Raw genomic sequence first — 25,000 nt, 5'->3', positions numbered from 1 at the left:
GGACTGAATGTTTTCTTTTTGTAAATATATGTATAACAATTTTGATTTAAGTGACTTATTTCATTTGCAGCAGTTTTATTTTGTTGTACAGTTTACCTAAAGCTATTATTTTTCAAAAACTTACGGCCATTATTATAATTAGGATAACTTGACCTGGCTGTTAAAATGTGTTGGTCACAACCTGGAAATTGCAGTTTATTGTTTAACAATGTTAGTTGTCCAAGTCATGTTAGAAATCTGGAAACTTAATAAGGTATATATATCTCAAACAATAACTCATCAAAATGAATGATGCAAATGTATATTTAATTTTCTTTTAAATAGTAGTTTGATTAGGGATCAACTAAATCAAAGTAATGCCCTCTGAGAACCATAGATCCTTTCAGTGCACCTGTTATGAGGTTATTTTGCCATCAAGAGTGTGCGTAACGCCATAAAGAGAAATGAGTGAGCTTGAATTGGCCAAAACGTTGGGTGATCAGGCCATAACACTGCAATATACCTTGTTGTAATAATTTGTGAAATATGTATATTTTAGGCATTCAACAAAATAAATTGGAATGGTTTAACAAGTACAGATTTTATGGACATTAAACTGGTTTCTTAAATTGTACAGAGTTGATTGGTATGAGAAAAGAAAAGCAAGAGATAACCTTATTTGAAATGATAGTTTAACCATCGAAGATTTACTCCTGTCATATTCATCAAACATTTCTGCATTAATTCCTAATAAAACACATAATTCATTGATAAAATATATGCAAAAATATTTCTTATTGTTTTACAAATTAGCACCTACTTCATCAAAACACCAATCCCCTTTATCCCCACTAAAACAGCACAGATTTAATACATTAACAAATGTCATATAAAAATGCCTCTACTATTGTTTTGACATAAAACTTTCATTCTTCCAGTACTGTTGCATAGTAAACAGCAGTATATTTAAAAGTAATGCTGGGACATAATTTAAAAATTATAAAATCTTAAACAAGTTATGAATGATAAATTGCTTCTTTGTAAACAAATTACTCTATGTTTTTAGATAGAAAATCATCATGTGCACCGTGAGAAACAACCCCTTGAAAAGGATTTGTACATTAAGGTGCAACTGTGCATTGTAGTTACGTCAATGCATCTTTGGAAACCTTCAAGTCTTGTTCTCTTTAGTGTTTCAAAAATAATTATAATGTTTTGTCACAAATAAAGCTTAGCATTGCAGTGGCACACATGTTAGTACTTAATTAAACAAATTACAGTCAATTGGATCTTGACCTAAACTGGCAGTAACTTGTATAGAAGAGGTTACTTCAGTGTTTTTACTCAAACAAATATTACTTGTCGTCTGTAAAACTAAGACTAAAATGTAATTAAATGTTACCTGTACATTTCCTTGGCCTGTCATACAAAAATACCAAAAATTGGCTAATCTTTAGCCTTTGACCTGATGCAAACTTACTCAAGGGCACATTCTTCTAGTTCACTATGCGTCACTGGCTCTGAAGACACCTCACTGATTAAGTTGGGAGGCTCCTCTGTATCGTCATCTACCTGAGACACAGAAACATCTGTAGCAGCTCTCTCCACAGCTGGGGCTGGAATGAGGTCCACAGGGGATACACTCGGGGGGTCTTCAGTTTCAGTGAGGGGTGCAGTGGGACGTTCAAGTGATTCTGGGGTGGGGCAGAGTGCAACATCAGATGCCTCGAAGAGAGAACCAGACAGCTCTGTGGACTCTGAGAAGAGGCCTGAGGATTCAGACGGTGGAGCAACAGAATCTAAGCCATTGAAGGAAAGAGCAGCAGTGAGATCCATCGCAGCCTGAGGACTCAACTCTGGGGCATTTTGGATCAATTCACTGTCATCAAGCTCCTCTGTACACGGAAAGCATAATTACATATTAATACAATCAAGAATGACTACTATGAAGTTCAGTCCTGCATTGTTTAAAATATACTATACTATATACTGTTTACTCACCCACTCCAGATATTTCACTGTCCTTTTCCTCATGCATAGCAAGAGAGGTGTTTGTCATATCAATGGAAGACACAGACAAATCAATCTTGTCTAACAAATCTGCAGGATCTGGAGACAACTCTGATGCATAGGTATCAGAAAAGCCTTAGGGAATATTTAAAGACAATTTTAAACAAAATCTTGTGAAATAGAAAAAAATAAATGCACTCACCAGGGTCCATGACTCTCTGGATGGGTGGAGGAAGAGGCTCTGTCTGCAGAGAGACCTGCTCTAGATCCAATATATCTTCACTTGGGGTGGAGGGGGCCATCAATGGTGTCTGTAAACAAGAAAAACATTCTAAAGCTCAATGGGTGATATTGATTCAAGGCAATTTAAAACATGAAAATCATATTTCGACATTTGTTTTCAAGAAGAATGTAAGCAGTGCCTCTGTGTATCCATGATTTGATTCCTTTGGACTTGGTGTCTCTTCAGGAACACTGGTAGGGGTTGGAAGTTTCGGTGTTAGTGCATCATCCTGTACAGGGATTCGATGCAAGTAGCCATAACCTATTCCACAACCCAGACTGCAAAATACAAAAAGACTTTAAAAACATACATACATAAATCCATAAATACATCAAAATATATTGCTAATCAGAAAAATATTTTCACTCTTGGACATACCTGCCCTCCCCACCCCATGCACCATTAGGCGTTACCACCACTTCTCTGCATGTGTCAGTTTGTGTGTTGTATACCATCAGTTTTAATGCCTTTCCTTCATGGGCCTCAATCAGTGAGAAGAAGTCTTCTGACTGAAAAGTTGAGTAGTATATTAAATATTAAATATTATATAGCTTATCTTTATATCTTCTATATCTTTTTCTGGATCTTACATCTTGTAAAACCTGATCAGCTCCAATGATGTAGTCATTATAAGGCTGAAGTCCTGCCAAAGCAGCCGGTGAACTGGCTTCTATATCCTGATGTAAAGAATAATTTAATTACTAAAAAGTCTTTTAAAGATGGTTGCTGAGTTTCAGATAGAGTATTTACACTGGTATGCAAACACTTCCAATTTAAAGAACAAAGATTTTTTTATTACATTTTTACTTCTTACCAGGACATGCCAGACATTCTCATTGGCTCCTTGGTAACTACAGAAACGGACGCTGGCTCCGAGCAGACCTTGTCCTCCCCACATGTTACTGGGCACCACTTCAACCTCACGAACTCTCATGGTTTTTGTGCTGTACACTTCCATTCTTATAGGTCGTTCCATGTTGTCTTTTAGTACTTCTTTTAAGAGCTCATTCTCTTCATTCTGATTTACAACATAAAGAAATGGCAATGTCAGAATGCATTTAATTAAATGTAGCAATAGTATTTCTAAGAATGTTGGCAACATACTAGTCTTTTATTGTCCAGAGACAAAATAAAGTCGAAGTATGGTTGAAGTCCAGCTTTTTCTGCTGGTGAATTTGGCTGCACCTATAAAATAACAAGGCAATGCACTCAATTTGTGAAACCTACTATAAAACGTTTACAAAGAAAGATATACTAAGAAAGACATAAAACTACCAGATATGAACATGGAGAGTAATGTAATAAAATAGAAATATTAGAATTGAATTGCTTTTAATTCAGAGCCATAAGACACACAGTATGTTCACTAAGCTGATCAGCATGCTGTTAAACATTCACTCGAGAGTAAGTAGACATGCATAAAGAATCCTTACACCGTGAACATGGTATCCATACGTCCCTCCTTCAGATACCTCTGAACTCTGCGATAAACCCATTTCTAACAGTAAACCTGTAAAATTGTTTTATGTAAGAAAACCGATGGGGATACTTTTTTTAGTACAACGAGTCGGCAGCCATCTTGTATGCAGTCCAAAACAATCGAGCGTCGTGACGTCGAACTAGGTACGCACGCGCCATGGCAACCGGTAAACATAGCAACCAAGGTAGAAACCGCACTGACTGCCGTAAACATGACTAAATAGCTGTGATGGCGAAGATCATTGTTTTTGCGGTTTTCTTTGTCTTTGCTATTATGAAGAATGAATGAATCCCTTAAACAAAACCATCAAAAGCCACATTTTAAATAAATAAATATGTTTATTAGAGAAATTCATCAGCTGTTTTGAGATTGATATTTCTGCTAAAAATCTGCTCATGAAATATCTTGGCTGGTGATCCTATGGCAAAACAAATATTATTTTACAATAATTGTTGAATAATATGATGAAAAACACCAACATATTTTTTACTAAATAAACATTTTCACAATTCTTTATGTTAATAAATATTTACAGTTTTAGACCCATTTTTAGGCCTATGGCAGACGTTATCATCATTCTTTTATGAAAAACATATATTAGACAGTTGTATTTTCAGTATAAGGCATATAAGGCAACATAAAATATACAGCTCATAAAATATTTAGGCAAATCATTTGTCTTTACATAGAAATACAGATGTCAGCTCACAGCTCATACACATCTATAAACTTTAGGTAACCTGGTAAATCCAAACTTAAAACATGTTTGTTGATACAGATAATTCCTGCGTTTCTCTGATTACCTAATCCACCTGTCAATTGCTAAGGCTATTAGAAAATGAAAAGCATGGAGTTTTGGCTGGCCTGGCTACATATTTGGTAACTTTAATGACAAAGTATTCAGTCTGTAAGACCTATCAGAGACTCCAAGAGGTAGGTGCTGGATTCATCCTGTGGAAGAGAGTCAGAGCTGAATAACTGAAGGTTGTCCAGGCTGTCTGAGTGCCGCTGACTCTTAAAGCAGCTGTGTGGTAGCCCAGATGTGTAATCACTGTCAAAAAACTCAAGGTCCGAATCAGAAGAAAGGCTCAGATCCATGTAGTAGTCCCCAGAGGGCGAGGGAGTGTTAGGAAAGTCTTCAAGGGAGTTTTCATCCAGACAATTGGATTGAGGGGACAAACTTAGAATGTCTATGAATGTATTGTCATTTGAACAAAGAGGTCCTACAACATCACTATATGTGTTGTTACTTTGGCTCAATGGTTCATTGGTATTTCTAATTGATGAGTTCTTATTGTCACAAATATTTAAATTATGAGATGATCCCATGTTGTTTTCAGAAAGAGCTAAGTGTCCAGTCAAGCTCACAGCATCCAAAGAAGAGCAGGAAGAGACAGTCATGTCACTACTGCAGCTGTTCTCCTCCACCACAGGCTGCTCTGGTAATAAACTAAAGGGACTCACAGTAGGTATACTGAGAGGATTATCATTGTCTTCCTCAAAAGAAAACCCTGAGGGGCAACCGTTGTCCTGTATATTCTGTGATGGCTGAACTTTAGTTTGGTCCTTTGAAAATGCGTGAGTCTCGTGTTTTAGTCTCCGCTCGAGCTCCAGTCTCATGATGGTGTGGAAGTGATGAGTGCGTACACGTCTGGAGTCAAACTCCACTCGACCCTGGGTGTTCCCACAACCATCCTGACTACACCCACATGGGAAGTTAAAGCGGTCCACCTGTAACATATAATATTATTGTAAGTAATCAAAATAATATACAATAAACATAAAGAGAATGCAAACACTTTTTAAAACTGATTTGTTAGAAGACCAAAGAGCAGACACCGTTTATGTTTATTCATGCTTTGTACCTGACACTTGATGCCTGCCAGGCTGCATGCACAGCTCTCTGGTTCGCAGAAGCCTTGGCAGTCACACCCGCAGATCTCCCTGGAGAGACGGAGCGCATGGAGCTGCCTCTTCTCCTCCTTGTCAATGCGCTTCACCCCTGCAGTCAAGAGGATCGCCTGCCTCTGCTTTGAAGAGTACGGCTGAAGAAAGCCTCCACCCTCCAACTCAACACTGTTAATGTTGATGTGGGATTCCTCAATTGGTACTTGGTCTATTGTGAGAGTCTCAGCTTCTGTTTCATTTATGGCCCCACTGGAGATCAACTGTAACAATACAAATACAGATAAGGACTACAGGCTGCATACAGGTGCATTTAAGTGTGATAAACCATATATTTCTGCTACTCACTTTTTGTCTGACTTCCCGAAACCTCTCCTGCCTTCGACGCTCTCGAAGTTGCTCCCGGCGCCTGTGTCGTTGCTCCACAGCATGTTCGGCGATTGTAAATGTTTGAACTTCACTGTGTCTCCTTGTCATGCCCAGAGTGGCACCTCCACGACTGGGGACGCTGGTGAATCCCTGGCAGCGGGGAAAACTATACACAGTTACCTGAGCGAAACACACACTGTTCTGGGCATCTGCAAACTTTGGTCTCTTCAGGATAGATCTCGCTGTAAAAAAAAAAACACAAATCAGTTACAAAACACAATGCGTTGGTTAGTACAGGAAACATAGATGAGCATATATAGATATTTAGTTATAATCAAAGAGGCTATTTAGATCATAAATATAGGTCACGTAAGAGACCACCAAAACATAAAATTGTTGCAGCAGAAGACTCAATGTGCAGTTTTCTAAATAGCCACTAGGGGAGGCTCAATATACTTCAGCAGTGCATGAACACTAAAAAGAGTAAGTCAATGCAAAGTAAGCAAATGAAAATAAATGTAGAATCATTATTAAAGTAAAACACAACATTCTTGTGTTATATACACTCTGAGTTACTGTTTCACCTCACAGTGTGGTTTCAACCGATTACCTGATGTGCTTCACACAAAAGTGAGACTGACCTCTCCTTCCAAAAGTCAGTAAACAAGGCAGAGCAGCTGACTAAGCTCATCTCACCTGCTCCCTCTAGCTAAAAGTACAGGCTACATCACTTTAATGTTTACCCTACCACCAATGCCTATAATAAAGCGTGAGTATGATTTTAAATGCATTTGCCTCTGTGTGTTATCTTGATAGGGCAATATGATATGGGTTGTTTAAAGAGTCCTTGCAATTCAAATTAATCCCACAGCTCTCTATTGGTCAGGCAAATTATGGCTTCACATCCCAACAGTGTATTGGCTCTCATTGTATTATCTGTAGCCCTGAAGTTTTCATATCAGCATGCTTTGACAGACATGCTGTAGACTGATAAGAGACACTCCTATTGAACACATTAGGTAAAATTAGTAGATAAGGTTTGCATTATTTGAAAAGGAAAAGTGGGTGGGGCTTTTGAGTCTTTAAAAACTTACGGGGCAAAGCAGCAGGTGAAGGGGGTCTATGAGGGGTACTGTCGAGGTCTGAGTCCCATCCAGAGGAGGCAGGGGACGGGATGGAGGACACAGGAGATGAGAAAGAGGAGTAGCAGGGGCCTTCATCCAGCTCAGAAAACTTCCTCTTAAGGATGCCCATCATTATTTGGCCCAAGGGTTTTTACGCTATCTGTAAGACATAAAGTAGTACATTATGAATTACACATGTCCAATAGAGGTGACATTATATGGATGGATTGCAATTCATGTTAGAGTTTCAGTTTTTCTAAACCTTTTCCCAAATTAGACAAATATGGTTTATAAATGACAAGTGGACGAATGAGAGGTTTTTGCAGGGGAGATCTGTGATCTGGTTGAACCGGTTTTTGATTTGTTTAGGATAATTACAGAAACTCCTCAAAACTAATGTTTCTAAATGTACAAATGTAAACTGATATCCAGGCTTGCGTACTACCAGCTGAGCACTCATAAGACAGCGCAGGGAAAAACTGAACAGCTCCTTTCCCCCTCGAGTAATTAACATTCCAATGATTCCTTAAGTTTTTTTTGAAGAATGCTTGGAAACTGTCCACTCCTGTAATCCAAGTGACACAGTGGCTGCTATTTTTAAATGTAGAATTTAACAGGCAGACTGTATTGAAAATCATTGTGAAATGGCTTACTTGGTAAATAACAGTCTTATTACATAAGACATGTTGGTATTACCTCGGCACAGTGTGTTACGGCCATATCACTGTAAATAGTGTTCTTTTCTAATTTTGCAGAACATTTGAACGTGATGTCGCACTTGAAAGCAGCTGACCAGGATTAGGACTGACCCATCCTCAAGTACCCATCTGATCACTGTGCTCTGTTATACAATCAAATGAGTGGAAATAATTTTAAGACTCTTAAAAATTGTGCTTAGTCATAAACCTTGGAAAATAAACTGCATGTGTCAAAAATAATCACTCAGAAATAGAGGCATGTGATCATCCATGCTGCACAAGAAAAGGTGCTGATTGTCTGTAGTAAGCAAATACTCAAAGCAGCCAGACACTGAGAGTGAGCAACTTCCTGGATCCATCAGCAAATAAGAGGTGAAACAGGAGACACACTCTAGTGCCATTACACTGTTTACAGGGAAAGAGTGAAGTCTGCTGCACACGAACATGGAATTCCTCATAACCACCAACACAACCACAGCTCCTGACAGTTTAATTTCTGATCTGATCTCTCACTTGTTCATTTGTAGACCCAGAAATATGGGTGATATGTCGGATCTCTGTATTTAGATTTATAACCGAGGATTTGACAGGGCTGTAACCACTGAGCTGTATCATCAATAATTTAAAGCTCAAAGCAGGAAAAGCACATAGAGCAGAGGGGGACCATGGAGATCCCCTGTAGTAATATGACAGAGTGGCTTTTGAATGATTGACACCACTTCTTAGGAAGCACACAATGATAAGGTCTGAATATAAGAAACATTTTTATTGGAGATACTCGTTTCCTGTTTGTTAAATACAGTCATTGGAGAGCTGACCTGTTCACCCACAGACACAGCCTTAAGAAACCTTGTCAGCCACAATCACACTCTGTCCCTAAGCTACATTCTTTGCACTAGGGCTAAACACTGGACACATTTGTTCAAACTAAGCAAACTTTCTTTTACAGGACAAACTGACTAAGCTCTAAAACGTTCACAAAACAGTACTAATGTTTATCATAACAAGGTAATAATACAATTATGAAACATGAAACACATTATGACAACAAAACAAACAAAATTATGAGATTACATTTAACCCTAAGGTATCGTGGTGATTTCGACTAAACGTCACTATAGTTTATCGATTATTTAAACTTATTGACGGACTCAGAGTAATGCATGAGTTTATTTTACCGCGATAAACTCACCGTGTAGATGAAGACAAGCAGCATAATACAAGGCGAAGTTTTGAGTGTTATCCTCAAGTGAGCCAGCTGAGCATTGTAAGTCCCCTTGTGTTTGTGAACAGTAGTACCAGTGTGAACATGAGAGAGGAGCAGAGGCTGGGACTGCCAAAGAGTGGGCGAAGCATAAAACAGTTATACACTACGAGGAATGCGTCTCAGTTGTTGTGGACGGACATTTTCAAAATCTTTATCAACCCAGCAAGTATACACGCCAATCTACGCCAAACAACACGTAAAAAGACAAATATTATATTGAATGTGATAAAGTAAATCGCCAGCAATTGTAGGTAATAAGCAGTTTGCAGAGTAGTCCCTGAATTTAACTATCTTGCCTGACATTAACACTCTTTGACTTTCTGTGACGCAGTTGACGCAGCCGATGACACACGTACCGACGTTAAAGGTAATGAGTGACGTCGCTGCCCGCAACATGTGTCTTTACACACACTACCCTGATTACATTACTTGGAGATCACGTAATGAATCGTGGGAGAGCTTTGTCTACAAAAGCCTTCAATACATTTTACTTTAAAATTATATAGGCATAAGGTAAAAATCTAATAAATTTAGTTTGGAAGAGTGAGAAAGACCACATGGTGGACCATGCATGCGCTTTTGGTGACCATTGACTTTACGTTGATTTATTTTTAATTTTGATCTTTTTCTTTCCTCTCTTGGAATGAGTATATTCAGTATTCTTTACAACTCATTTATTACCTATCAGAGTATAAATTGGACTTTGCAAAGTGGCACTGGAACAGTCGCTGCTGATCTGTCTCAATCCACCCTCCCAAAAACACTTAACTGTATGAGAATAGACTAAATATAAACTTGCTTCTTTAATGTAAGTTCATAGTTTTTGTTTCTGTAAATAAACTTTGAACATCTAAATGTGGATATTTGGATACAGCCTGATGCAATTTTAACAATGTTTGAACCAAATCAGCAGTAAACACCTGTCCATCTAATTTTTGAGGCCAGGGGACAAATGCCAGTCGTGACCCCAGCGCTTTTTGAAACACAGTGAAGTGTGTGACCCAGATTGGGTAGGATAACTCTGGAGTGAGGCTGTTTTTCTAGTCCACTGACCTATCTAAGGAATCCATTTGAGTTAGCCTAGAAAGACAAGTATTAAATCCAAATGAAAATTTAAATTAGCTTTATTCTAAGTTAATTTATATAGATATAGATTAGTTTACTTTTGGATAACTTCTAGTGACATTTTTAAAAATTCATTTAAGTGTTTCCATTGCTGTTATCTTGGTTTTACTTCCTTTTAAGTTATGAACAAAATGCTCTATGCTGATCCAAGGATAATAATAGAACAATCACACAGTGCAGTCAAAAATAGGCATGTGCAATACCGTTGGAGTTTCCTGTTTCGTTTTGTGTCCATAATCACGAGCAGAAAGAGGTGTCTAGTGTCATGTGTGAGGTGAGCTCAATATGCCTGGGGGGAAATATTTTGAGGCAGCTTCAGCATTTGAGATCTTAAATATGCCTAAAACAAAGAGCATACAAAAAGCAAGCAAAAATAATAGAAATAGACATAAATTAAGATTTGTTTAGGTAGAAAGTCAGTAGTAGCCCATTTTAATTCATAATTTTAAACAGAGACACATCTACTGGTACCCTGTCTCTACTCATATCTGCTTAATGGGCAAACCATCCCAGACTTGGTCCATAGTGCAAGTTACATAACCTTATAGTTAACCTACATTCAGCCTCTCACAGTGCTTCATGGCTGTTGTGGCCCAATTTTTGAGGCATACAGCTCTGCTCTGAACTGACAAATATTGACAAAGCATTTACTTCACATTTGCATTGTAATATAATTTTGAATTTAAGGACATTTGGGAATACTTTTAAATCAAATATAGCATCATCCTTAATCAATGTCCGGTACTGATAAATTTTATATATTCAGATGTACTATCAGGTACTTCATCTGTAATGACTGTTCTACATTTTCAGTTTGTCCAATGTTATTATTATAAAATAAAGATATACTCCTGAAAAAGAAAATTTCAGACATTTAATCCAACATCTTATTGCTAAAGTTGTAAACAATGCTGCATTTACAATAAATTTCAACTTCAGTCTCTGTAACCTGCCAGTAATTAAACATTTGTATTAAAATTATGCACATCTAGACTTGATCTGTTGAAAAGTAAAAACTGACAAATCATGCTTTTGAATCAGCTTGTTTTTGGTGTTTCTTAGTCACGAATCCGATGAGTCAGTGAAAAGAAGAGGCAGCACCAAAATAACTGATTCAAACTTGTGATATTGACAAATCATGAAACAGCAGACTCCCACTTTCTTCCCACACACACACACGTCCTTTGAGCCTGTCACAAGAACAGACTGGGCTTTGTTAAACATAGCTGTTGATGTCATATTTTGCTGAACATCACTATGGTCGCCAGGGCAAATATGGAGTGTCTAAATTAGGGTTTGGAAAGAGGGTGAATCACACTTCTGCAGTACCATTATTACCAAGAGTGCTATTACTGTAGCCAACGCTAATGCATAAGGTTGTCTATCTATGATTAAACTAAGATTAGACTAGAGGTTCTATTTTCATGTCATGTAACACCTTCATAGCAAAGGAAAAGTTTGCCTTGACCTAATTTACTACATTTCAGAATAAGAGACATCAGATAATTACAGTTAACATTGCTTCACTTAAATTATTTTATTAGTTAGTATAGTGCAAAGGACTGCAGTGTTGAAATGAATAGATTTAATACAGATTTCTAAATTATAATTCAGTGTACCACCAGTTGCACACACGAATGCATATTGGTAAATAAATCTATCTAAAATCTAAAAGGGCAATGACAATTGGATGTCTCTCTCCCGTGTAAAAAGCCATTCGACCACTCGCTCAGTGGTTTGATAACACGACACCTTAAGCGATGTTTCAACCACCACATTTTGTTGGAAGACTTGACACAGTGACACTTACACTTCCTGTTAAGAGTCCTAATCTTAAAAAAAAAAAAAAAAAAAAAAAAAAAGAATTTAACTACAGTACTTTCCAGTGATTTCAAAAATCAATTTAAAGCTAAGAATTCAGGTGATTTGATATGAACACATTATTTTCTGCACAATGAAAAAAAATTATACACACTATTACTAAAATACAGATTAAAAAAAAAAATGATTCTAATGTAGAAAACAATCTTTTCCTTCTGCAAATAGTTGAGCTGTTGACACCAGTGACATCTGAGTGAATTGCAACTTGTGTAATGTACAGAGAAAAACATTTGGGGAGTTACTTTTGTAACCTATAGCTACTTAAAAGGAGTCATTAGCATACTCAAGTATTCAGATTATATAATTAAATATATTAACAATAGAATGTGACCCAATGAGTGTAAGTCTGCTGATTGTGTAAACTGCTGATTATTGAGTTGTTTAAGCACAGATTTCCATCTAACTGATAAACAGAAGAGGAAGGGATCAGTTTAAGGTCTTTCATATAGTATGTTAATTCACTTACCCTGAGACTATAGACTATAAACAAATACTAACTTCTTCCTCTTTGTTGTGCTACAGATTCACAAAGACCCCTTCTGTGTAAACACACTTGTGCAAGTGTAAGAACAGAAATACTTTTTACATGCAAATTCACCTCTACATTGTTCTTAAAGCCTGCAGGTGTGCAAGTAGAGCCTTTTATTGTATTGATTTGCGTAACTTTCTTTATTGCTCCATGCATTGCCTTACAATATTGTTTTCATTGCAAGTCCATTTGCAGCAGTGAGTGCAAAGTAAGTTACACAACTAGAGTTTTCAACAGAAGTGATCTTATCTGTCTCTACATGTGAGCCACACGAGCCTCAGCAGCAAGCAGCTGTGTGATTGGCTTTGACATTCCCCATTCAACAATGAAACTCTTGTCAACATCCGCCACAAAACTGCTCTGACCTTTTCTGACAAACTGCTGGTGTGGCCGAGTAGTGCAATAGGGCTATGAAAGAATGTGAGTGGAAAAGCAGAGTACATGTGCATTAGTGTTGTTTTGCATCCACAGTTACAGACCGCATGTCCTGATTCTAGCACTGGGAGCTCCTGTCCTCACTGTATTCTGCTGTGGGCTGTCACATGTGGCTGCATGTGAGCGTTAACAGCAGCCATGGCAGGAAGGAGAGCCGCTCTGTTCTCAGCTGCTCAGCCCAGGACTGACTGTTCTGAAGGCCCCCGCCCACCTCCTCTCACCCTCGGACTCACTGGACACCTCTCCCTTCCTCTGCTACTGCTGCAACACAAATAATACACAAACAATCATCTTTCATGGACTCTCTTTATTGCAAAGCATCAGTGTATTTCAATGCTTCTACTCCACTGCCAATTATAAAGATACAGCAGACACAGACAGTTCATTTACGTGCAATGAGCTAATAAACAAGAGTGTTTTTCTCTCGATAAGCTAACATCTACCATCCGTTTACCAGAGCCAGCAGAGCACGTCCCTCTAGCTCCATCTACTGGTTGTGAAACATCAATGGAGAAACATGATAATAGTGTAAGTACCAAGTGTCTGCGTGCATACGTCCCCTGTTGTGAAAAATGTGAACTGCTGCAATACATAACCTGAGCAGCAATGTCAGGCATTTAAACAGTAACATCTGACTAGACCAGCTGTCATCGTGTAGGAGTCCATTCTCCACTTTCGCAGGGGTTTCAAATGCACCACACTAATAATTTGCTCATCATAATCCCCCTGTAAAACTGCCAATCATTTTAAATCATTTTACAAAAGTTCCCAGTAATATTATGGCTGCTTGTTTTATTTCCAGGGGAGTTCGGGAATCATAAGGTGTTGCAGGACTTTGACCCCTTTAACTTTGCTGTGTCTATTAAAACAGTGAGAGATGCTCTTCAATAGTCAGTCATTCAGGGACTGAAAGGTGCACAGGTGACTTCTCTGCAGGTAAAGCCTATTTAGGTTAATATATGTACAGATCAATTCACTGATCAAGAAAGATTATTTTTAAATCAGGACAAAACAACCTTGTGATTCGAATATCATGTGTTTTGTGTTTAATTTAATAATGGGATTTAGATTACAGCATGAAATATCCTTTAAATACATTTTGTGTATTTTTGTGGTTGTAGGTCTACTGATATTTATTCATGATGATTAAAACATCATTTATATTTAAACAACACATATTTTATATTTAAAAGCAGTTGTGTGAGGCAGTTAAACATTAACATGTCATATGACTTTGAGAGTGACTGTCCATTTTAACAGAACCCAGAGTCAAATTTGCCTATGCAACAATCTGAGCTGGGTTTCAGGTAACAATACAACATTCTAGAGGCCTATAATATTGTTCAAATGCAGATTTTTGTTGTAATATAGTGAGTTGTAGGGTATAGTAATAATATAAACAATCAGGTTCAACATTTGTGAATTTACCTTTTGGATATTTCATAGCAAAATACCATGGTATTAGTGGAGAAAAGTGACTCTTGACCCCAATCCTGGAGTATGACACCATCACAAACTAGAATCTAAAAACCACCAATTAGTGGTTTATTGTTGCATTAGTTGTATATACATTTTATAAGGTGTTTTGTCACTGATTTTATAGTCATGCCAGTTTTAAGCCGCTGGGACCGAAAGTCTGTGTCTCAACTGGTGCAACAGTAAGTATGGACCAATATACAGCTTTAATTGACTTGCCTGATATTCTGAAATAATGTATTTTTAACAGTTATCAAAGCTGTTCTGACTTGAGATGCATTGGAAAATACGACGAAACACAGGTAGCTTTTAAGAATTTGTTAGTCAAAATAAATGAAAAATGAGAACTAACTGCCCCTTCATGCGGTGTAGGATGCTGACCTTGTGGATGGCAGATGGAGGGGGGTCATTATGGACAGCTCCAGAGTGGGTTTGTCCCGAAGCCAGTCCATGGACGCCCTGCCTCAGAGGGGAGTGTGCAGCACAAAAGCTCTGTGTGCTCTGTTTGAGTCAAAGAGCTCGATGCACGGTGGCTCCAGCCTGCAGCACCTGACCATAGCATCAGAGGGAGCTCTACAAGACTGGAAAAAACAGAAACAGAACCAAATTTATCAAGTATGTAAACCAAGAAAGATGAAAAGACATAAAAGCAATATAATGAAATGACCTAATGGCAGGATTTACCAAACACACTTCTGAGACTGGCTGTACACATACTTACTATGCCAATAAATACTGCGAGGAGTCGGTAGATGCAACTTTAATTGGGATATAAATCCATGATTAAAGGTTGAATATCATGTGATGCAAATTTTAAGTCGGCATTTTATACTTACTGTTTTTCAGAGAGATCCGAATTTGGTCAAAGGAACAGCTATGAGTGAGTCCAGACTGTTAAAAGGTGAGTAATACATATAATAGTAGTGTGTCTTGTAGAGTGTTGTAACAACAGTGTTTGGTCAGCGCTATATTTTAGTGTCTAACTAATAAACATTTAATGACGTACGGATGTAATGTGATATCAAATGATAGAGTAATGATAGCTACACATAACCTCTTTCTTATAGCAGAGTGTGTCACCCTAAAAGCATTTCCCCAGTACCCCGTGCACTTCCTAAGCTTCGGCTGATGTGAGGAAACCGCTAAATAAAGACAGAGCTGTGTGTAAATACATAAGTATGTGTCCTGCACATACCTTCACATCAGAGGCAGACTAGACCGCATCTCATTAGCCTCATGTGTCATGGTTTACCTCAGTGATTCTATGTATGTGGCAAAATATTGAGCTTTTGCTACACTATATATGTAGTTGGCAACTGCCATGATTGAAGAAAAACACCAGAAATGGAATCACATCAATGGAGCAGAAGTGGGTAGTGCTTTGTTTAATTTACTTGAGAAACTAGTTACTTGAGTAACTTTGTAATTAGGTAAAAGAACGCCACACTTTCACTACATGAGTAAAATTTTATTGAAATAACAGTACTCTTGAGTAAAGGTTTTGGTTACTCTTTTACTTCAGTACATTTTTGGTTAGTATACCCACCTCGGACAGTGATTAAGACAGCATGTTTATTATTCTGTTTATCAAGAGAATACATTGAGATAAAATTAATAAAATGGTTTAAATTATTCTAATCTGGAATTTCCTCATTGTGGGACAAATGAAAATGATCTTACCTTAAAGAACATAATGAGGCATACTTCTGTAATGTATTTCATAAACACTATTTTCTGCAGTCTAAATTGTTGATGTGAAAAGGTCATTATTATGGATTATTTCCATTAAGAGGTCCCAAATACTAGAGCCTTTGACTCATTAGGTTCACCTGTATGTCATTTGGTCACTGACAAACCCCCACTGACATTCCCAGGCCCATTTTAGTGACTGACAATGTTTGAGTGGAAATGGGGGGTGGAGGGGTGCCCCATCCCACATTGAGTCAGAGGGGAATTGACTCGATGCAGTACAGAGCAACAGCCACCTCCCAAAAATAACCAGGGCCACTTCCACTGGATAAAAATCAGCTGTCTGCCACGCCAGAGCCTAGAAAGACTTTAGACACAGAGGAGATACAAGCACACAGAGCCCTAAAGACTCAAGCGTATCCACACTAAGAGAACTTCGACAGGCCTCATTCAGTGAGTATTAAGTGCTTTTACTGAACATTTTGTGTGTTGTCCAGTAATAATGAAATTGTATTGTCTGATTCTGACTGGTTATAATAAGGATTCAAATAACAACCAGTCAAAGTTTAAAGAGATAAACAAGTGCTATTTGTCCTAAATTTGTGTAAAATATTACCCAAATAATAATAATAATAATAATTTTCTATTATCAAATACTGACCTGTAATTGATGAAAACCATGTTAAAAAAAAGATTTCTGGCCCCTAATATAAATTGCTCATCCATAATATTGTGTTGTTGCTTGTACTTTCATTTATTTAACAATAGGCTTGACCTCTTGAATGCTCAAAGAGGACCAAAACAGGACATGCGCTCTTTCTGTCTGCTCACCCATCTGTGACAATGTTTTAAGTCCGGGCTCGTGAGAGGCGCCACTCTTTTGGTCGGCTCTTTTGTCCTTTCAGAGCTCAGTGTGTCAAAGAAAAGTGTGCTACAAATCTAGACATTAGTTACAGCCGGGTGCCTGCAGTGCAGTGACCTGCACAAACAAATGATTACATTCACAATAAGTTACAGCATACCTTGTGTGAGACCACAGGCTCTAACATTATAAAACGGTTCATTCAGTGACATAGTGACACAGAAAGGAAAAGGAAAAATGATAAGTAGGCTAATTATAGCCATAATGTTGTAATAATCCATGATTCTCTCAAACACTGCAACCACTATATGAACCCTACTTATTAATATTGCATTCAATCATGTTATCTCAGACATTTCTATTTGAGTGCCAAAGTTGAGCCCATGTTTAGTCTGAAGCAGCTGAAATATAAATATATTTTTTCCGGCTTTTAACAGTGTCTCTCAGACACATTCCTCATATCAGGTGCTGATGCCTGTGGCTGAGTGCTCTGACCAACAATGTGAAAACAATCTGGGTCACTCCAGCTGACACCAGTTGGTGTTTTTTTTTTCTTCCTGGGCGTCATGGTCAGCCATGGCACGCTGAGAGCCGAGGTCTGGAGGCTGTGAGACAGCAGGCACTGTCTGTGTGGCCCTATTTATCTGTCGGCCCTGGGATCAAAGGCTGCACACTTGTCGCTGCCATTTTGTAAAGTTACTTACTACATATGTATTACCAGTACCAAAAGTAGAATAAAGCCAGCCAATTTTCACGATCTCAAAGATCCAAAATAAATCAAATGAAAATAGAAATATTATATATTATTATATTATGGGAAATATTGCTTCTGATAAAATCTTATACATATTTTTCATTCCTAATGTTGTGTGGCCTTACGTAAGAGGGTGCCTTGATGGTTGGAAATAAAGAGATAAAATAGTTTCCATACACAAAACAGATATCGATATCACTATAAATACACACAGGAAGAATCACTATAAATACTCCCTGGGACCAACTTCCAAAGGTATCTAAGTGCTGAACTTAACATCACAAAGAATACACTTGCCTTACATATTACTATTTTTGTTTCAGAAGATAATAATAGTGGATCAGTTAAGGGGTCACCAATCCAAGGCAGAAACCGAATACCCACTTCCTCTTCTGTGAGAGAGCGCTCCGCTCTGTATCTCTCCTGCTCAACAGACACCCCAGGAGGCTCAGAGCAGTCTGTGAGTGCTTCAAATACCTTTTATTATCTTCCACACTGAGGTCAAGGACTGCACAGGGTCAGATAGTACTGCAACAATAAGAAAAATCACTGTAAAATACACATAACATATACATATTACAACTAATTATTATGTTTTTATATTGTTAGGAATCCACTGGTTCTACACAAGGAAAAAAGCCCAGAGTCAAGAAGGTATTGTAGAATGTTCACTCTTGGTGTAATTTGTTTGTGTAGTGGTTTTAATGCTTGGCTTGCATTTCATTAATTATAGAAAGGTTTTTGTTTACATCTGAATATAAAAACTTCAAAATGTTATTTAATTGATTAAACTGCTGAACAGCAATCTAAATGAGTCTAGTCATAATATGCTTTATGAATATACAATATTTCTACTTCTCACTAACATTAATAACAGCCATTGATATGTAAAGGAACACACAGAAACACATATATCTATATACATACTATATATTATAGTATATATCTGCCTACTAACAGCTCTGAAGTATTAACCCTGGTTTGAAACATGGACAGTTTGCAGTAAAACTGAAAGTCAACACAATTAAAGGTAAAGTATAGCTTCACTTACATTTTGTCATTTGCATGCAGCAGTGCCATTTTTTATTCCACACGTTCAACCTACTAACTGTTTTCATGGTCTCTTCTTTTTAGATGGATGTTGTAGACGGGACCGTCACTGTTTCACACACAACATGTGGCGATGATGACCTTCCCCCTCCTCCTCCTCCACCGCCTGTCCCTCCCAGGCCCCTCGACTATGATGGGCCTTCTTCTGGAAGCCCCCTCCCTCCGCCCCCACCAAAAGAAACATTCTCCACATATTACCAACAGCGACAGAAAAGTGAGCTAAAGAGACTGTTCAAGCACATCCACCCTGACCTCAGAGCCAGCCTGGATGACGTAGCTGAAGAAGACCTGATGAGGGCCGTTCAGACAGAAACCTCTCAGACTGCAGAGGGTTCGTACCAGGCTGAAGTCCAGTCCATGAGGTGGATCTTTGAGAACTGGACATTGGACAACATTGGGGATCCTCATGGAACCAAGAAGCTGCTTGATGAGGAGGATTTAACAGGAGGGGATGTCAGAGGCACCACATCTAAGTTTGAGCACACTAACTTGAGCCAGCCATGCACTCAAAGACAGGCCTCAGTCTGCGGTGATGTGCGGACATCAGCATGGCTCTTTGAAACACAGCCGCTGTCTGCTCTCAGTAAATCTAGTGATGGGAGTGAGTTGGTGGAGGCAGTTCTTAAGGAGCCCATTCAAGCCGGTGATGTGAAAGGTAATCGACTCCTGTTTGAATCTACACCGCTTGGTGACTTGGGACGCTGCAACTCAGTAGAAGACCACAGCTTTCTGAAACTGAAATCTGAGCTGCAGGAACAAAAAGGAGACGTCCAGAAGACTGTGAAATTGTTCCAAGCGGGTCCCAACTGTGCCATAAAAGACAAGCGTGGCAATTTCCACAGAATCAAATCTATCTGCAGAGAGGAGATCAACAGCAGTGACATCAGCACTGCACGCTGGCTGTTTGAGACACAACCCTTAGATCTGATCAATAAAGACACTGACAAAGTCAAAATTATCCGGGGGATTTCACTGGAGGAAGGTCAAATCGGAGGAGTTGGGAAAAAGAGGTGGATGTTTGAGACACAGCCCATTGACACAATACATGAGATGATGGGAGGAGACAAGTTTGAGGGGACAGTAGTTGACTGTGAAACTGATGCTGATGTTGTCAATAAAACCAAACTCTTTGAGACAAATCCCTTATCAGCACTAAAGGGAGATTCTGCAGAGAAAACTCCGGAAAAAGATGAAATTATTGGTGGAGATGTAAAATCATCACTTTGGCTCTTTGAGACTCAGCCCATGGAGACTCTACATGACAATTATGAAATTGGACAATTGCAGAAAATCACACTGTCACCTGAAGAACAAGGAGAAGTTAAGGGCAAGAAACATATTTTTGAGAGCTGCAGTACACAAACCAAAGTCATGACCAAAGAACAGGAGATTGAGAAAGGAGATGTGAAAACATTCAAACATCTCTTTGAAACAATCCCCCTCAGTAAAATAGCCCGTTCAGTGGAACATGTTGAAAATAAAGAAACAAAGACTGAAGCAGGAAATGTCCAAGAAAACAAAGAGTTATTTGAAAGAAGTAATCTGTACGCAATAAAAGACAGCTCTGGAAATTTGCACAAGGTGACTGCCATCAGTCGAGAGGAATCCATCAAAGGCCAAGTCCAAAACTATAAGTGGCTGTTTGAGACCAAGCCTTTGGATGAGCAGGCAGAAAAAAAGGGAACCGTTGAAGTCATTAAAGGTATTACCAGACAGGAAGACACAATGGGTGATGTCAAGACAGCAAAGTGGCTTTTTGAGACACAAACCATTGATGGGATCCATATGAAGTTTAACCAGCCAAACCAATCATCAGCACATGAAGAGCAGCGTAAAGGTGATGTCAAAACCTGTAAGTGGTTATTCGAAACCCATCCTCTGGACCTACTATATGACAAAAGTGAAAAGGCTACAGAAAAAGAAGCCATTGATAGCACTGATGTAAAATCCATTACCTGGATGTTTGAATCACAACCATTAGACAGTATCAAGGATGGTGAGCAATATAACCTCAAGCTTTGTAGTACAATTCAGGACACTGTGAAACCTGAACTTGGTGTTCAAACAGTAAAACATCTTTTTGAAACTGAAACATTAGACAGAATACAAAAAGATGCGTGTCCAGAAGTGTTACATTGCGTTAGCCAGGTTGACCTTCAGTCAGGGGATGTTTCAAGGGTCAAAGAACTGTTTGAATCCCAGTCACTTGATGAAATCGGGCTAGAAATGACATCATTAGACTCTCAAAATCATGACGAATCCATTGAGAAAGGCTCTGTGCATAAAGTTACCTGGCTATTTGACAACTGTCCATTGAACAAGATCAACAAGGACAATAAAGAGGAGACCATCCAGAAAGTCGGTGATGCCGAATTTGGAGATGTCAAGCACAAGAAATTTATATTTGAAACCTCATCACTGGACAAGATTCATGAAGAAGAACTAGAACAAAGATCTGAGGTTGTGAAGCCAACCAGCAGCATCGATGTCAAGACGAGTACCATGATGTTTGAGTCCACTCCCTTGTATGCCATCAGAGACAAAGAAGGGCAGTTTCATGAGGTTACAACAGTGAAAAAGGAAGAAGTTCTGAGTGGAGACGTAAGAGGTGCACGGTGGATGTTTGAGACAAAGCCACTTGATGCTATAAAAGCTGAAAATGAGGTCTATGTCATTCGCGCTGTCACCCAAGAAGATGTTGAAAAAGGAGATGTCAAATCTGCAAGGTGGAAGTTTGAAACACAACCTCTGGACACTCTTACCGAGAAGGACACACCCACTGTTAAAGACTTTGAAGAGTTCGGGAGTGGCAATGTCAAGCAGAATAAACAGATATTTGAATCCAACCAAGCCTCCAAGAAGGTAAAGCGAATGGTAAGTGTCACAGATGTCCAGAGTGGAGATGTTAGAACCTCAACTTGGCTATTTGAAAACCAGTCTATTGATAGTCTCAAGGGGGAGTCTGAGGAGCAAAGCCAAGTTCAAACAGTTCACAGAGAAGACAGTCAAAAAGGAGATGTCAAGCGCTGCACTTGGTTGTTTGAGTCTCAGCCTCTGGACAAGATAAAGGAGCAAGAAAGTTCTTCAGCAGAATGTGTTGTGGCTGAAATACCCAAGTCTGATGTTAAATGCACTACATGGCTCTTTGAAACCACACCACTGGACAAAATAACTGCTACTAATGTTGTGGATACCCTGTCCTACCTGCATGATCTTAACTTTGTCCATTCAAGTGGCATCATAATTGAAGGAAAAGACAGTCAAAATGTCAGTATGGCCAAGTATTGCACTGAAAGTAACAGAAATGTTCAAATCCACAAAGAAGAGACAGTTGGAGGTAATATTAGAAACATAATTATACAATTGCTCCACAAACCTACGCTAAAGCCTCAGATTACCCTATTAAGAGAGGTAGAGAAAGGCAACGTGAAGACTACAGTGCTCGAGCTTCCTGTCTACCAGTCCAGTTCAATTGGTTTTGAGAAAGATCAGAGAATACAAAATATTGTCCAGAGGATTGATGAACTACTCAGCCAAGACAAGACTTTTAAAAGAGGACTTATAATGCAAGAGACTGTGGAAGGGCAAGCAGAGATGTCTGTTTATTCCCTCCTACATCATTGTGCAACTAAAACAGATGTCAAAATTGAAAAGGGTGATGTCAAGTCCACTATTGGGAATCTGCTAGCCACAGCTAATGAGAGCAGAACAGCAATATCATACAGAGTTGACAAGAATGAAAAGGGAAATGTGAATTTATACAAAAGATGCATTGAGGAAGGAGACCTAAAGAGTCTTCATGCTGAGGATTTAGAAGATGAAGTTGATAACTGTCACATGTCACAAGAACAAATTGAAATTGTACAAGGTGATGTGAAGGAAGCAAAGAGAAGTCTATGTCAGCAAAAAGAACAAGTAGAGCGGACTGTTTCGGACGTCTTACCTGGAGATGTAAAAAATACCAAAAAGGTGTTTTCATCCGAAACCAGTTTAAATGTTGAAAACTTTATCCCAAAGGATGAAATCATTCCTGGAGATGTCCTGATGGCAAAACAACAACTTGCAGTAAAACAGCAGAGTTCTGTGGAAAAAGAGGAAATTGTCAGTGGTGACATTAAAGCAGCGATGCAGTCTTTAGAACGAGCGAAGCAGCAAAGTATGACCATTGAGCGAGAGATGATCAAACCTGGGACTATCTATGATATGGACTTGTCAGGCCCAGATATGGAATCAGAAACCAAACAGATCCAAAAAGAAGTCATAATTTCTGGGGATGTTAAAGCTGCTAAAAAGTCACTTGAAATGGCAAAGCAGCAAAGTATGAATGTTGAAAGAGAAGTTGTTGTTCCAGGCAAGATATACAATCTGAACGTATCAACTCAAGAGGAACCCTCTACAACGACATCATCAACTTCCTCCTCAAGATGTCAGCAAGTCAAGACTTACCCTAAGGTCAGTGACTTAGTAAAACACAGAGAAAACAATGCCTCCTTTGAGGCCTATGAACACAACTCAGTTGTAGTCAGTAATGGTATAGAAACATTATCCAAATATGAGTGTAATGGTCATGCTAATGAGGATGAAACAGGAGAGGTTATCAGAGGTGATATCAAAGCAGCTATAAGGTCTCTGCAAAGTGCAGTTTCAGAGCAGAAATCTACAGATAAAGAGGACATTGTTAAAGGCAATGTGCAATTGGCTTTGCAGTCTCTTGAAAGATCTAGTGTAAATGTTTCCAAGGGAGATTATAAAGCTGCTATGATATACAGGAATTCAGGAAGGAGCAAGACAGTTACCAAACCATGTGTTGAGATGCCAGTGCCACCATCTGACACAAAACTGTCTCCTTCAATTTCAGTAACCCATGAAGAGGCTTCAACCACTGCACCATCCATCTCGGTAGACAAAGGAAACTTTCAGTTGTCCAGCTGCACAAATACTGCTTCAGCACTTGCACCTTCATCTGAAAAAACACACAATGAGAAGCCAGCATTGCCACCAAAACCCCAGTGGACAAAATATGTTTTGATGGAAGAAGAAAAGCCTTCCTCTGATACAATCTGTTCACCAACAAATAATGTAAAGAATGCTGGCACATTTCCAAGTCCAACGTACTGCCAGAGCGAAGCTGCACCAGTAATGGATGAAGTAATGAACACCCAAGAAATCAAAGTTAGTTCACCACAAATTTCAGATGAATCCTCAGGATTACCAAATGTAATTGAAATGGAACGAAATGTTACACAGAAAATAAATGCTGCAGAAGAAATTCAAATGTGCATGAAGAAATATGCAGAAGAAGGCAACCATGAGACCAACCTCAGTGTGAAAGCAGCTTTACAGAACTTTGAAAGAAAAGATGCCAAAAGAGGTTCAGTATTGTGTAAAATGGTGAAAGTAACTGTTCCCAAAGATACAGACTCTTTTCCAGAACCAAACTTTCCACCAAGTCTTGAAACCCATACAATGAGTACTCATGTTGCCTGCAATGAAAAACAAGAACAACAAGATCCTGTTCAAAAGGTTGTTTTGAGGGAGAAGAAGGTTAGAGAGACTGAAGAGCAGAGACGACAGAGATTATCTGTTCATATGGATGAAATTGTGAGAGGAAACGTTCAGGTTGCAATGGAAATCTTTGACAATTTACGTAAACGAGATGAACTCCAAGGAGTCCTGGATGAAGTGCATGAGATAGAAGGAGATCGCAGAAGTATGAATGATAAATCACTTAAGAAACTATACAAAAATTATCCTGTTTGGGCTGCTGCAGAGACGAATGCAAAACATGAAACAATGGATGAGAAGTTTGACGCAGATTCACTAGACGATGATCTAGAAAGCATATCTTCAGTCGACACAGCATATGAAGATCTGGAAAAGGCCAGCAAAGAAATTTTACTTTTGAAGGAACAGACCATTGCAAAGCTCCTTGACATCGAAGAAACAATTAAAAAAGCCCTGTACTCTGTGTCCAATCTCAAATCGGAGGCTGATATTGCAGGTCTGTCTGGTCTGTTTAATGAA

The 25,000-nt window shown here is 38.7% G+C and overlaps 3 protein-coding genes across 4 annotated transcripts; 1 reads left to right on the top strand and 2 right to left on the bottom strand.

The window, feature by feature from the left end:
• Positions 1-561: 561 nt before the first annotated feature.
• gorasp1a (golgi reassembly stacking protein 1a) lies at positions 562-3,895 on the bottom strand. Of its 2 annotated transcripts, none has more exons than XM_055161097.1 (9): positions 3,706-3,895; positions 3,377-3,457; positions 3,087-3,290; positions 2,863-2,949; positions 2,651-2,781; positions 2,412-2,550; positions 2,192-2,300; positions 1,981-2,100; positions 562-1,874 (listed from the first exon to the last, which is right to left on the bottom strand). In XM_055161097.1, exons 1-9 carry the CDS (start codon positions 3,766-3,768, stop codon positions 1,456-1,458), a joined length of 1,353 nt encoding a protein of 450 aa, XP_055017072.1. In that variant the 5' UTR covers positions 3,769-3,895; the 3' UTR covers positions 562-1,455. The 2 variants fall into 2 exon arrangements, with proteins under 2 accessions (XP_055017072.1, XP_020791730.2); XM_020936071.2 differs by having other exon boundaries at positions 1,981-2,124; positions 3,706-3,894.
• A 175-nt stretch (positions 3,896-4,070) lies between these two features.
• LOC110170422 (cysteine/serine-rich nuclear protein 1-like) lies at positions 4,071-9,344 on the bottom strand. Its single transcript, XM_020936069.2, has 5 exons — positions 9,041-9,344; positions 7,121-7,310; positions 6,006-6,268; positions 5,618-5,920; positions 4,071-5,483 (listed from the first exon to the last, which is right to left on the bottom strand). The coding sequence occupies exons 2-5, from the start codon at positions 7,281-7,283 to the stop codon at positions 4,653-4,655; spliced, it is 1,560 nt and encodes a 519-aa protein (XP_020791728.1). The 5' UTR covers positions 7,284-7,310; positions 9,041-9,344; the 3' UTR covers positions 4,071-4,652.
• A 5,346-nt stretch (positions 9,345-14,690) lies between these two features.
• xirp1 (xin actin binding repeat containing 1) lies at positions 14,691-24,994 on the top strand (the record flags this gene model as incomplete). Its single annotated transcript, XM_055161096.1, has 7 exons — positions 14,691-14,743; positions 14,812-14,863; positions 14,934-15,215; positions 16,613-16,703; positions 18,190-18,326; positions 18,476-18,520; positions 19,001-24,994. Coding segments are annotated over exons 1-7 (6,654 nt in total), but the record flags the coding sequence as incomplete, so codon positions are not given.
• Positions 24,995-25,000: the final 6 nt, after the last annotated feature.

The sequence above is a fragment of the Boleophthalmus pectinirostris genome, unplaced genomic scaffold (genome assembly GCF_026225935.1).
Source record: "Boleophthalmus pectinirostris isolate CB_2022bp ecotype Guang Dong unplaced genomic scaffold, ASM2622593v1 HiC_scaffold_327, whole genome shotgun sequence".
NCBI classification, from domain to species: Eukaryota; Metazoa; Chordata; class Actinopteri; order Gobiiformes; family Gobiidae; genus Boleophthalmus; species Boleophthalmus pectinirostris.
This window is presented reverse-complemented; position numbering and strand designations above follow the sequence as displayed.

What these genes read in the sequence shown, in the direction of transcription:
- gorasp1a (XM_020936071.2), bottom strand. Translation starts at nt 3,768, where the DNA reads ATGGGTTTATCGCAGAGTTCAGAGGTATCTGAAGGAGGGACGTATGGA. An exon ending in CCAGAGAGTCATGGACCCTG is followed by an intron (nt 2,125 to 2,191) that starts GTGAGTGCATTT and finishes ATATTCCCTAAG; the next exon opens with GCTTTTCTGATACCTATGCA. An exon ending in CAGTGAAATATCTGGAGTGG is followed by an intron (nt 1,875 to 1,980) that starts GTGAGTAAACAG and finishes TTCCGTGTACAG; the next exon opens with AGGAGCTTGATGACAGTGAA.
- LOC110170422 (XM_020936069.2), bottom strand. Translation starts at nt 7,283, where the DNA reads ATGATGGGCATCCTTAAGAGGAAGTTTTCTGAGCTGGATGAAGGCCCC. An exon ending in TTCACCTGCTGCTTTGCCCC is followed by an intron (nt 6,269 to 7,120) that starts GTAAGTTTTTAA and finishes TTTTTTTTACAG; the next exon opens with CGAGATCTATCCTGAAGAGA. An exon ending in TTCGGGAAGTCAGACAAAAA is followed by an intron (nt 5,921 to 6,005) that starts GTGAGTAGCAGA and finishes GTATTGTTACAG; the next exon opens with TTGATCTCCAGTGGGGCCAT.